The 14,711-nt window shown below is 43.2% G+C and overlaps 1 protein-coding gene across 1 annotated transcript; it reads right to left on the bottom strand.

The window, feature by feature from the left end:
- Window positions 1-224: 224 nt before the first annotated feature.
- Window positions 225-2,675, bottom strand: CHAMP1 (chromosome alignment maintaining phosphoprotein 1; the record flags this gene model as incomplete). Its single annotated transcript, XM_079722115.1, has 1 exon — window positions 225-2,675. One exon carries the CDS (start codon window positions 2,673-2,675, stop codon window positions 225-227), a length of 2,451 nt encoding a protein of 816 aa, XP_079578241.1.
- Window positions 2,676-14,711: the final 12,036 nt, after the last annotated feature.

Genomic DNA, 14,711 nt, shown 5'->3' with positions numbered 1-14,711 from the left:
ATTTTACCCATCTGGAATATACAATATGAATTTATTGACTTACACAACAACCACATAAAGATCAAGAAAAAAATAACCAAATGCTTATGCTTTGTAACACTACTGAGACACAGTACACCATACATGTCAACATCTACTGATCCAACTAGGCTATTTAACTAGACTGTCAACAATGGGTTCACTGAACAACTCTGTGGAGCATATATCCACACCGCATTTAAAAATCAAATTTGCTGCTCCTCCAGTGGAGCTTCCAGCGCTTCCATTAGCTTTTTATTTGCCTCTTCATTATGCCGGCTTTGACAATGAGTTAAATGTTTCTTAAAGCCTCTTGGAAAATTTGACTCAAAATTACAACGTGGACATTTAAGTAAACTTTGCCCATGAGCTGCTACATGATTTTTAAGGAGAGATTCCAAAAGGAAAGCCTTTCCACAAATTGTACATTTGTAAGGACTGTGGACATTATGCTTGTTAACCAAATGATGCAAAACAGCACCTTTTTTCATAGCACGACAGCAACAAATTTTGCAATAATACTTTCCTTTTCCACGCTTCATGTATTTTGCAATCTCTTCTTCAGAGATAAAAGCCTCTTTTTCTTCAGTAAACTGCAGGACATTTTTGGACTGCTCTGGACTAGTCATGTCTATTTTGTTCTCTTTACTAAAATCAACAGATTCCACATCAACCTGCTCTTGATCACTGCTCGATTCTTGGCCCTTACTATCCATCGCATCCAAATCTGTTTTTATATACTCACTGCTACTAAGCTCAGCATCCGAGTTCTCTTGGTTGTCTTTCTTGAGCTTCTTTGAGGAAGGAAATAAAGTGTCTTCTAAGAGTTTCTTAGGTGTAGCTAGTAGTTCTTCCTGAACCAAAACATCACACTTTTGATCGTCTATGGCATCTGCCTGTAGTTCATCACCAAGCTCAACTGCCTTCTGAGATTCTGAGAAGACAGCAGCTTTGGGAAGTTCGGGGAAAAGGGCATGTTTCCGGGGCTCTGGAAAAAGAGCACGTTTTCGTGGTTCAGGAGAAGCAGGAGGGGCTGTTTTGGTAGGCTCAGAAAACAGGGCAGGTTTTCTAGGCTCAGCATCAATAGAGAGAACAGGCTTCCAGATATCAGAGGAAGCTTTAGGGGACTCAGATGGCCCAGAAGGACCTGGTTTCCGGGTCTCAGGGAAGACAGGTTTCTGAGGTTCAATAAAAAAGGAAGACTTCCAGAGATCAGGGGAACCAGCACGGGAACCTTTCTGGGACTCAGAAAAATCAAGTGAAGCAGGAGAAGTTTTCCGCTGCTCAGGGGAAAGCTTCCAAAGCTCTGGAGACCCTGAGGGTTTTCTGAGCTCTGGAGATCCCGCTGGACTACGGATCTCTGGGGACAGTGGTGGGCCTGGTTTGCGAAGCTCAGGAGACAAGGGAGGTCCTGCTTTACGGAGCTCAGGAGACACTGGAGGAACTGTCTTCCAATGTTCAGGTGACAAGGTGGGAGCTGTCTTTCGGAGTTCTGGTGGGCCAGACTTCCACGACTCAGGAGATGCGGGGGGAGATTTCCAGGAACCAGGTGAGACTGATGAAGACTTCCAGGATGCAGGGGACATGGATGGAGTTGGTTTCCAAGGTCCAGGGGATATAGAAGGAATTGGTTTCCAAGGTCCAGGAGACACAGATGGAGCAGCTTTAGCTGGCTTCCAAGGTCCTGATGATGCTGACGGACTGGATTTCCAAGACCTGGGGGACCCAGGTGGCCCTGGCTTCCAAGAACCTGGTGACACAGCTGGGGCTGGTCTCCGAGGCTCTGGGGACACAGCAGGGAATGGCTTCCAAGGTTCAGGAGACTCCGATGGGGACAGCTTCCTTGGCTCAGGGGAAACAGTCCGGACTGGCTTCCGAGACTCTGGAGACGCAGTTGGGGATGGTCCCCAAGGTTCAGGGGAGGCAGCCAGAACTGGTGACTCTGGAGATGAGGCTGAAGGTGGCCCCAATGTTTCTGGGAAATGGGAGTGTTTCTGGGGTTTGGGATTAGTAAGAGTTGCCTTTACTGGCTCAGGAGATACGGGAGCAAGTTTCTGTGGTTCTGGAGAAGGAACAGGGACTGGTTTTGGAAGTTCAGGAGAAGAAACAGGGGCAGGTTTTGGAGGCTCGGGAGAAGGAAGAGACGGTGTCTGTGGCTCAGGAGAAACAACAGGGCCCGGTTTCTCAGAGTCCAGGGAAGCAAGAGGAGTAGGTTGTGGTGATTCTGGAGACATAACTGGGCCAAATTTCTGTGTTTCTATGGAAAGGGCAGGTATAGGTTTCAGGAGTTCTGCTGAATTAGAGGCCATTTTCTGGTGTTCAGGAACAGAAGGGCTTTTCACAGGATCTGCTTCTTTGTTTAACTGATTTTTTGGTTTCTCATTCCATTTCTCTGGGGCTGAATGTTTGGATGTGATGTGATAGTATACATTAGAGTACATCTTGCTGGTGAAAAAGCATTTATGGCAGTGAAATAGCTTTGCACTTTTCTGGTAAAATATCATTTTACCTAACCCACCAGCATCCATTTCATCACAAAATTCTGGATGGATGGTACCCATGTGGATTTGTACATTTTCATAATCTGTGCCTCTGAAATTGCAGTGGTCACACTCCAAACGTGCCGATGGCTTATGAAGTTCCTGGAATACTTCCATTTTTATAACATACACGATTATATTCTTTAAAAACAGTGCTGCAATAAAGTAGAAATAAATGATTTTCAGGGAACATAATTTTGAATAAAATGCTGTTTCTAGTCCATTCTATACTTGCATAAGTCTAGAATGGCACATGCATTTATTAGATAATATCTCTATAAAGATTTTGAAGAGATGGGAAAAATAATAATTAATTTTCAACTGAGTCCCAGGAACTCTGCTATTTTTATATACATCATCTCATTTAACACTCCTAACAATATGACTCAAATATTACTTTCATTTACAGATGAAGGAACTAATGTTCAAAGAAATGACTTACCCAGGTTATAGGACTATCAGGGACCCAAGCTTCACTCTAGAATTACCTATTGCATGTGCCTTACACTTTGACTCTAAAACCGCGAATCAACAAGCTGTCAGTACGCAAAGCTGAGTAAATATCAAAGCTAAAGCTAGGCTATTAAGGCAGAGCAAGGAACTTGAGGTCCATTTCAGAAAGCACTTGTTAAACTAAATCTAACATGAAAAGACAGCTTTAAAAAAAAGTCAACATATCTTGTAATGTTTTATCCATCCTAATATACTTTTATCCATTCATTTAATAAATTATTTTGTGCCCCATGCTTTTCTAGGCGCTTGGGTTTAAAGGGGTGTCTTGCAATACGGTACTTATATCAGTTGGGAAGATAAGAATGTGGAGGGCAACACAGAGAAGACACTCAAGCAGAGATCTTGAAAGATGTGATGGAGTTTGCCAAAAACGGCAATTCAGATGGAGGACACCCTTGAGGCAACTTGCTTGCCAGAAAATAAGGCTTTTAAACTTTTAAGCTAGCCTTGTTAAGGTGGTGAAAGTAACAGAAGCTCACAGTTAAAAACATACTCATTCATGCAGTACAAGGTACTCACAAAGTATCACTCCCCAGGGGTAGCCACTGTACTCATGTGTCACCGAAGAGAAGGTCTACGTTTACACATTCTACACAAATGAGACATTAAGCATATTTTTTCTGCAACGAGCTTTCATTTAAGGAAGAGAAGGTGTCTGTGGCTCAGGAGAAACAACAGGGCCAGACTCCAGGGAAGTGAGAGGTACATGTTTTGGTGATTCTGGAAACAACTGGGCCAGGTTTCTGTGTTTCTATAGTAAGGGCAGATACAGGTTTCAGGAGTTCTGTTGAATTAGAAGGCATTTTCTAGGATATTTTTACATACAGAGTAAGCACTGAATTTCCTTTGAATGTGAGAGTATTTCTGAAAGGGAAATTCCTAGAAATGGATTACCTGGTTCAAAGGCTATTTGCAATTGAAACTGACATTTTACCAAACTCTCAAAAAGTTATAGTACTATTACACACCAACCAAGAGTGTTGATGTGAAGACTAATTCCCCAGCTCCCTCAGCATCAGAGTATCATTAAACTTCTAAGCCTTTCTACTTCTTAGGTGAAAACTGATATCTCACTAGTGAGATATTTCCCCTTGTTTATCAGCCATGTGTATTTCTTTTTCTAGGATGTGCTTTGCCCATTTTTCCTAATTATTTGTAAATAGTCTTTGTATGTGAAAGAACTCAGTCCTTTTATGGAAACTATCTTCGCACTTTATTATTTGTCTCGACTTTAATTATGATTTTTTTTTACTACATACAATTGGTTTACATAAAAATTAAAAACTTAAAAGTGCTTCCCTTGTATGACTGTGTTTTAAGTTATGCCTTCCATTCCATTATTTTTTTAATCACTCAATATTTTCCCTATGATAATGATAACTTCATTCTTTTCTTACATTTGTATCTTTAATCCTCTGGGATCCAGCCTATTTTTGACCCCAAATGGATAGTTCAGTCGTCTCAATATTGATTACACATGTAACCAATGACATGTAATGTTCTATTTGGCAATTACTAAGTTTTGTGTATGATGCTATTCTGGGCTCTATTCTATTCCCCACCAGCTCCATCTGGTATGCTCTTCTTAGCATGGGTATCCAACAACTGCTAAAACAGATTCTGTAACTAACATATTTAGCACATGTTCATGCATCATTATATATATGGGTGTGTATGCTTTTATAGCTTTCCCTCAAGAACTCCAAGCACTTTTCAAAAAGGTACTCATCATAAAATATTCTCTTAAACGTTAGAAAGAAATGTTAAAAGCACACAAAAATACATGCAAAGCAATGCTGGTATAATACCGTTATTAAATATTGTATATTTAATTTACAATATAAATCCAGGACAAGTACTTTTAGAATGGGGAAGAAATACAGACCAACATGCTTTTTCCCTAGTAGACTTACCAGCTGTCTTACTAGAAGTCTTAAAAGTGGTCTCTAAAGGGCAGGCAAGTCTACATGTCTTTTCGACTAAACCACAGAAGACAGTGTGTAGTGCATGAAAAAGGACAAAGATGAGCAGTTGAACCTGAAAAAAACAAAGGAAGGGGAATCAAAATTACTTCTCTGTGAAAATTTGTTTCCTCTGTAACAGAATTCTGCCAATTTCCCTCACTACCCTGCCCCTTCCAACAGCAAGAGGGGTCCAATCCAAAGCCCGGACACTAACTTTAATGAAACGACACCAAAGACTCCAGTAGATACTATCCACGACACCAGCCTTGTTGAATTTTATTTTAATGATCCACCATGGAATTAATGCCTGACCCTAACCCAACCAAACCCTTCTCAAACCCACCATCTAACTTCAGCTAACGTGACAAGCACTCAGAAGACTCCTGCCGTAACTACAGGCTATTTTGTCAATTAAAACTTCTTATAGTTGAGGAAACTCAAATCTAGACATTAATAACTTGCTCAAGGTTAGGCAGTCCGCGTCTGATGAAGGACCATAATAACGTTCTGCTATCTATCCAGGTTTTTTCTCAAATATCTTGACCAACCTAATACAGTAGAATTTAGTAAGATCCTGAAAAGCCAGTAAATGGGCCCAAACCAGACAGATGAAATTTATCAAACATTTAGAATCCAAATATCAATTGCAAAACATAGGACTATAGTGAACTGCACTGGGCAGGGTATCCCAGTGGATCACTGTCTCCAGCTCTGGGCAGGAAGGACACTTGAAGATCTTGAGTCCAAACAGTGGGAATATGCAAAAGAAAGCAAACAGAATGGTAGGAAGTCTTTAAAAACATGTCATTTGTGAGCACAGACACTTAACTTCAAAAGAGGAAGAATTATGGATAATATGCAAGCTGTCCAAAAAAAAGTGGAAGCCAGCAGGAAAAGAGATTTCAGCTCAACATGAAGTTTTACCAAGTACTCCATCATGGACTAGAGTGAGCTGCTTGGTCAGGCAGGAGCCTCCGTAACTGGGAGCCAATGATTAGTACAGGACCGGAAGGATCCTCAGAGGACTTCAGTCCAACCGCATCATTTTATAATTGAAAAAAGCGATGCTGAGGGAGAGAAGTGACTTGTTAAAGATCACGACAATCAGGTCAAAGAAAGCAACAGAAGACCCTGATTTCCTGACTCTGGATCTCTGCTGTAACAGTAATGATGTCTTCCCCATGGGGATGTTGCAGAATTGAGTTCAGAATTCAGCTGCTGGGTAGAGGCTAGAAACTGAGATTACTTCCACCTTCCAGATTACAGCAATTTTTTCCTCTAAGTTTCAGAGTTCCTTAGCCTAATTATGAAAGTAACTCTACATTGTGCAGGTTAATAAAAAGTTCTCATCCTACATTTCACCTCTACAGACCACATATTGTGTCTAAAAAACATAAGCTTTAATCACGAGTGTTTTGCCAGTCCATCAGCCTGTATTTTTCAGTGAAGTTCTACCATATGGTATCACACCTATTTCCATTTCCCATCCAGTTTCTTTCTTAACATCTAGCACCACTGGTCTTTTAAAACACTTTGATGCACAGCTCTCCCATGTAAACTCAATATGCAGAGCACGTCTAAAGCTAATTTGCTCTATTAATATATACACAGTAGCACGGCTCTTCATCCTTAATGATTTTTAAAAAATTATTAAACTTTAGAGACGTTTTAGGTTTAAAGAAAAACTGAACAGAAAGTTCTCTGTTCTCACATACCTCCTTTCCTCCCCATGCACATACTCTGTCCTATTATTAACACCCTGTATTAGTGCGGTAGATTTGTTACAACCGATAAACAAATAACATGTTACTGTTAACTAAAGCAGAAACTCTACACCCGTTCAACAATACCCTCTTTGAGTCGAATCATACAACACTTGCTCTTCTGTGTCTGGCTTATTTCACTTAGCACGTCTAAACTGAAGCATGTATCATAATTTTATTCTTTTTTACGGATAAGCAGCATTCCAACTTTTTTCCCGTTCACCTGCTGATGGTCATTTAGAGTGTCACCGCCTTTTGGCTGCTTCGAAGAAGGCTGCTCTGAACACTGGTGACCAAGTACCTGGGTCCCTGCTTTCAATTCTTTGGAGTTCACACCTAGGAGGGGAAGTGCTGGACCGTGTGGCAACTCCATGTTGACACTTTTGAGGAACCACTAAACCGTTTTCCACAGCTGATGGCCGCTCCATTTTAATTCCCAGCCACCAGTGCAGGAGTGTTCCAATTTCTCCACGTCCGAACCAACACTCTGGGTGTGACGCGGCATCTCGTTCTGGATTCCCTCTCCGTAACTCTGCCGGCTAAGAGCATCCTTTGATGTGCTGCCTGGCGATCTGCACATCTTCCCGGGAGAGACCCCCACTCAAGCCCTCTGCCCACTTTTACACAGCTTTTTGTTGCTGGGTCATCAGATGCACACCACATTTCTCCCCCTCCGTGGGTTGCCCCGCCGACTTCTGAACAGCACTGATGACAAAGCCCACGCAGCCGAGGGCGGCAGAGAAAACTGCCTCCAGGACCGGACCCTCGCGGGGCCGGGTCCCGCCTTCCCAGTACGGTTTTAAACAAAACGTTTCGTGCCTCCACGGGATGACGCAGGGCCTCCCACCCCTAGTGCCGGCGGCCCTACCCCGCCCGCGGCCCTACCCCGCCCGCGGCCCTACCCCGCCCGCGGCTCTGGGGGGAGGGGTCCTTCCGCCGGCGCCAGCTGCCGGGCCCCTCCTCGGCGGCCGCCCCAGGCTTCCTCGGGACTGCGGCCCGGACGACGCCCCTCCCTGCCCGCCCCGCTTCTCACCGGTGGGCCGCGGGCGGCGTCCAGGCGGGGAAGGACTGCGGGAGGCCGGGCTCGCGGCCCGAGGCGGCTCCGCGAGGTCCTGCGGCAAGGCGGCCTCCCGAATGGCGACGAGGCGCAGGCGCGAGCTCCGAGTGCGCGAACGTGCGCGCGGCCACAGAATGGGCCGGAGGGGGCTGACGGGAAGCGAGTTTGGCGCTGCGCGCCCTCCCGCGAAGACCAATCAGATCGCTGGTCGCGGAGCGCCGCTTTGTGGAGAGAGCGCTGGTCTGTTGAGCGGCCCGCCCCCCGCCCCCGGAAGTGACGCATGCTCCCACTCCGCCCCCCGGACGCGCCCGCCCCGGTTCCGCCCCAGAAGTTCCAGCGAGCAGGCGGGCCTCAGGGACTGTCTCCACTTCCCTGGACGGTGAGGGCTGGCAGGGTGGCTGCACTTGTCCCTCCCGCCGGGTCGCGGGTCCGAGCCGCGGCCTGGGACCACCCGGCCGCTCGGAGTTTGGGATTTGTTTCTGTCTTTGGCCGGGTTCTTTAAAGTTAACAGCTCCGTAGCGCTTAAGTGCACCGCCGAGACGGTGCTGCGTAGGGAGGAAAACGGCTGGCCGCCAGGTTCCCTGTGGGCGCCAACGGCCTCCACTACCTCAGTTGCAGGCATCTCTGGTCTATGCCTGTGTTTTTTGTTTTATGCTCACTTTCACGCCAAATTTAAAACCTTGGATTCTTTTAATTTCTGGAAATAGTCTAACTTTAAATAGTACCTGGGGTGCTTTCTAGGAAATTTTCAGATTTTTGTTTTTGTAGCAAAATGATCCATACTTTTGACCGTTTTTTTTTTGCGGTACGCGGGCCTCTCACTGTTGTGGCCTCTCACGTTGCGGAGCACAGGCTCCGGACGCGCAGGCTCAGCGGCCATGGCTCACGGGCCCAGCCGCTCCGCGGCATGTGGGATCTTCCCGGACCGGGGCACGAACCCGCGTTCCCTGCATCGGCAGGCGGACTCTCAACCACTGCGCCACCAGGGAAGCCCTTGACCGGTTTTAATAGCTTTATTTAGTTATTTATTTTTGGCTGTGTTGGGTTTTTGTTGCTGTGTGCGGGCTTTCTCTAGTTGCTTCTCATTGCGGTGGCTTCTCTTGTTGCAGAGCATGGGCTCTAAGGTGCAGGCTCAGTCGTTGTGGCGCACGGGCTTAGTTGCTCCACGGCATGTGGGATCTTCCTGGACCAGGGCTCGAACCCGTGTCCCCTGAACTGGCAGGCGGATTCTTAACCACTGCACCACCAGGGAAGCCCTAGATTTAATAGCTTTAAAAGAAGACCTTCCACATAATTAAAGGCTTTACAATTTTCAGTTATCTTTTACCTGAGCTGCGTGGACTCCTGGATGGAAGCACCGCCTGGGCTGAAGAGTACCTGCCCAGGTACACTGTAAACTCACTGCTGGGAGGGGAAAGGGAGGGGGAATGGGTGACGGGACCACAGGTAAACGAACACCATTTGTCTTTACCTAGGCAAACGCTTCCCATCCTCCAAGGCCCAACCCTGAAACGAACTCTTGTCTCCTAACTTATGAAAAAGTTCTGTGTCAAAAAATAAAAGTTGAAACCCCACTAGAAATACAGGCAAAGGACACAGGTTATTTAGAAAAGAAGAACATAAATGTCCAATAAAAAAGTCTTCAGCTTTAATAATAAAAATGCAAATAAAAACACGTTTAAAGCTGTAAATTTTAAATGTAGAAATGAGATCTTTTAAGATCAAGTGTTATATTTTAAGAACTTTTGAGATTGTTATCTTGAATATGATATGAAGGTATTGTGAAATTCAGCTTGGGAATAGATGGAGTGCTGTTTTTCTTTTAAGTCTGTATTTTAAAAGTCTTTAATAAGTGTTGCTGTTATGTCAGCGTTACCAAAATAACTTGCAACCCTGTATTGTTGTTGCAGCCTTTTATTGTTGTTACTTGTGAGGCCACCTCCTGAAAGGTAGTTTAATTTGTCATCCATATCACACAATTTCCAGTTAAAGAACTGGTTAGAGCCCAGAGACTGTTAGCAAGATATCAGTTTATTATTTCTGCCATTGGTGAAGATCAGTTGGAGTGACGTGTCAGTGAAATATCAATGTGTAGATGTGTACCTGTTCCTTTAGTTCATCTGCAGAAAGGAGTCCCTTCCATCTAGAGGCAGCTGTGGGGTGTGGGGATACTGCTGGAGCTTCGGAGTTCTGGATTCCTTTCCTTTAAGAAGCCTCTGGGGCCTTTTTACCTTCTGTTATGAAATTCACCTTTAGAAGCAAGGCTCATTGTGGCTGCAGGCTGTAGTTTGAACAAGTTCTTTACTTTGTTTTCTTCTCCTGTGTTAGAATGAGTTGATTATGCAAAATGAACTCTGAACAAGCCTCTAGCATAGGGCAACTTCTGGAAGCCAATATCTAGATTGTGATGGGACAGTACCTGCATCTTTTTCATTGATGTTTTCTTTATGAATAGACAACAACAACCAAAAATAACAAAACACCAAAAAACCTTCTGCCATTTTTTTGAATTGAAATTATGTAAACAAAGCTATTGTAGCTCTAGAATATGTAAATACTTCAAGATGAATAACACAAACGAACTCCCAATTATAGAAATTTTGGTATTTTAAAGCTTCTCAGAATAGTGCCCTAAACTTGAAAGTATGCAAAGAAAGCAGAAATAACTCTTACACAACCCACTAAAATGAGGACTTACAGGCTTTCAAACAAAATCTAGTTTAAGGCTCCTACTTAACACATACTTTTTAATAACTAATCTGGGTGTTTTCTCAACTTACACTAGATTCCAGGTGCCAAACTTGAAGAAGGGAATGAATGGGTGGAGGCAGGTGAACTAAAATTGCAGCCAGAAGTGACAACCTTAACAGCCTCTGGGGATGAGGACCCCAAAACACAACCAAAATGGCATTGGGCTTTGTCATTTGTCATATTTGCGTAAAGGATAATGACATGGAGCCTCTGCACACACTGAAAACCTGCACAGAATCACGACTGCAAACCCAGCGCACACTGTCAAATGAAGTGGTCAGAATCAGACTGACTTTTCTGTCAGAAAAAAAGACAGTTTTTCAATTCAAACTAGTGCATTAATACACATCTGATGAATTATAAAAATGACTGAGACATAAATTAAGGAATGCTTCCTGTAAGAGAAATAATAAAAGCAGCCCAGATTATAATATAGATCTAATACAATTAACTTACCCACTTTAAGAGTGCTACAAACAAGACAGATAACTCTCTCTACTTAATTTATAATAATGCAAAATAATGTTAACTAAAACGGTGTTAGTATTTTAGTGAGGGGTACAGCTTTGGTGGATGTCAAGGTACTTTCACAGGGTCAAAACCTGACTCACACAGATACAAAGTGAACACATATCAGAGATTTATTAACTCAAGGGAATAAGAGAAGAATAAAGCTCATTCAAAAAGAATTCATAAGACTGAGAATATATAGCCATAGAAGAAAGAATGCTAGTTAGACACAAAAGTGGTTAATGTCCCACACAGGGCAATAAACCTATAACCTTTGGCTTTGTCTTTCCTGTCAGACAGAAATCATTCACATCTCTACTATGCAAAAATCTACATGTTAGTATACAACTTCATGTGTGTGGGTCCAAATCAAAAAGAGATCATAGATCAAACACTCAATAATCCTTACCCAGTCAGACGTGATGTAGAAAGCTGTGAAGTCACTCTTTTGCCTTAGTTCCAAGTTTTGGACAATTTTTTAAACAGCACAAATTAAATAAGAATCAATGTAAACACGAGAATCAAGTGCATTCATAGTTTTGATATGGTCATCAGGCTTTTCTCAATATAAAGCTTGGAAATAAGGCTGTATGATGCCTGTTCTTGGAAGGCTTTCATGTGCCCTGTGTGCCCGTTTGTAACAAGATTTTAACCAGTGCTATTAACGCTCTTTTTGCTCCCAGTGTGAGTGAGCTTGGCCTTGGAAGGCTGGGGCCTGCGTGGCTAATGCGACAGGTGGGAGCCAGCAGTGGCTCGAAGAGAATGGAAGGACATTGACTCGCATCCCCGAGGTGGTGGCCAAATCTGAGTTGTACCCCATAGGTTGGTCTGAGACAACTTGGGCCTCCAGGGACTGATGCTGTAGTAGGATGTGAATTCTGGCGATGGGGGTCCTTCAGGAGGGGGCTGTTAAAGTAGGGATCAGGCTGCATTTGGGCACAGAGCAGGGTCCAGCCCCCTCTGGGTTCAGTCTGGGAGGGATTTAGTCTGGGGCATTACATGTGAATAAAAGTTCTAACACAGGCTTAATAAAAGATTTTACATAACAGTTATACACGTTTATGTCCCTAATGACAGATCGTCAAAATATATGAAGTGAAAACTGACTGAATGAAGGGAGAAATAGTTTTACAATAATAGTTGGAAATTTCAATACCCCAGTCACAATGATCGGTCAAACAACCAGACAGAAGAAGAGCAAGGGAATAGGGGACTTAATAAACCAACTAGCGCCAACAGACAGACACAGAACCCTCCACCCCAAAACAACAGAACATACACTCTTCTCAAGTGCACCGGGGACATTTTCCAGGATAGATAGTATGTGAGCCCACAAATTAAGTTTCAATAGATTTAAAAAGTGTCTTCTCTGACCACAAAGGGATGAAGTTTATGAATATTTGTGGTAAAAAAAACCCAAGAAAATCTCAAATCAACAGCCTAACTTTACAATTTATGGAACTGGAAAAGGAAAACAAGCTAAACACAAAGCCAGCAGAAGGAAGGAAATAATAAAGATTAAAGCAGAGATAAATGAAATAGAGAATAGAAAAACAATAGGAAAAAAACAATGAAACCAAAAGTTGGTTTTTCAAAAAGATCAACAAAATTGACAAAGCTATAGCTGGATGGAACTAAGAAAAAAGGAGAACACCAAGTTACTAAAATCAGAAATGAAAGTGGAGACATTACTACTGGTTCTACAGAAATAAAGATTGTAAGAGAACACTATGAACAATTATACACCAATAGAGCGGATAACCTAGAAGAAATGAACAAGTTCCTAGAAACACAAAACCTGCCAAGACTAAATCACACAGAAATAGAAAATCTGAATAGACCCATAAGCAGTAAGGAGATTGAACTAGTAATAAAAAAATCTCCACACACAAAAAAAGCCATAGCTTCACTGATAAATTCTACCAAACATTTAAAGAAAAACTAATACTAATTCTTGTCATGTTTTTCCTAAAAATTGAAGAGGAGGGAACACTTCTAACTCATTGTTTTAGACTAGCATAACCTTGTTACCAAAGCCAGAAAAAGATACTATGAAAAAAAAGAAAACTACTAACTAATATCCCTCATGGCTATTGATGCAAAAATACTCAAAATAGTTTTCACAGTGGTTGGTCCTGCATAGAGGGGACAATAAAAATTTAATGAATTTGAACCTGCCCATACGTTTGATGAAGGAATAGGTAGCATCTTATAGAGAGCTAAAAGAAGTTTTAAGGTTACCTTTACTGAATGAACACTGAACAGTGTTTTGTATGGTCGAGTGAAATTTTGGTATTTGGCCCAATGTTCTCCCGTCTCCTCACTTGCGTGCCTCATGAATAAACCCTTTATCTGCTGCAAACCTCAGCGTCTCAGGGTTTGGCTTGCTGCCACTGGGCAGCAGCCTTAATCAGTAAAGGCAAGTTACACGCAGAGGAGCTTCTAACAAGCTGTTCCCTTATCTGCTGCTCTGTGAGACACACTCAAGGATTTCTATTACAGTGCCAGCTTCTGTTAATCCTACTGGGCATGGTTTCACTAACTCAAAGATGAACATGCAGGATATTTACCAGGCAGAGGTCTTGTATCAACACCTGTGGAAGGGAAGGGATGGAAGGAGGCAGGGTTGGGCAGAGGGAGAAATTGCGCTGTGATACGGGACCCACAGAGGCCTCAGCCGACCTCATGGGGGCACCTGAAGCTGGAGTGACTCCTAGGATGTATTTAGCTGAAAGGTTTTAATATGAAATAAACCTCGCTGCTCTAAGCAAGTTTGAATTTTTTTAAAAAAATTTATTTGTGTCGGGTCTTAGTTGCAGCTCAAGGGCAAGGGATGTTTTGTTGCAGCGCATGGCCTCTTTGTTGTTCATGGGCTTCTCTCTAGTTATGGTGTGGCGTGCGGGCTCTAGAGCACGTGGGCTTAGGTGCCCCATGGCATGTGGGATCTTAGTTCCCCGACCAGGGATTGAACCTGCATCCCCTTCATTGGAAGGCAGATTCTTAACCACTGGACCACCAGGGAAGTCCCCTGAAATCTTTATAGTGCTGACAAGACAACTTAAAATCAGGTCTTGATTACAGCTTGGGCATTCTATTCTACATAGCCTGAACATGCCTGTAATATTTGAATTCATCCAAGTCAGAGATAATTTCTCTTGAAAAGTATCAGAAATATTAAGGCTTGCATCAGTCCTCTTGAAGCATCAAGATGATGTGAATGCGGACAAACCCAGGAGACCTAGCACCTGATTGTCCAGGGGCAACCCATTCCCACCTGCCTCTCCCTACTTCACTTATTTGTCTGCTTTGAAGTCCTCAGTCAACACATATATTCTCATTATAAAAATTCAAACAATGCAAACATGTACAGAGCAAAATGTGGAATCCCTCTTTCACTATGGATGATTTTAAAAATCTATGCTTTAGGTTTGGGTGGATCAAATAGAGACAGCACTGCACAAGAGAAATAAAGAAAAGCAATCTTTGGCAATAGTAATATGCTGACATAGTTGGAGAGATGGCATTTTGTCCTGGTGAGCACAAGACAGCGGGAGGGCTGGGACCTGGTTGCCTCAACACACTCGGCTTTAATGGA

Source organism: Hyperoodon ampullatus, assembly GCF_949752795.1.
Source record: "Hyperoodon ampullatus genome assembly, chromosome: 16".
Lineage (NCBI taxonomy): Eukaryota > Metazoa > Chordata > Mammalia > Artiodactyla > Ziphiidae > Hyperoodon > Hyperoodon ampullatus.
Note: the sequence above shows the minus strand (reverse complement) of the source record. Positions and strands in the feature narration are given on the sequence as shown.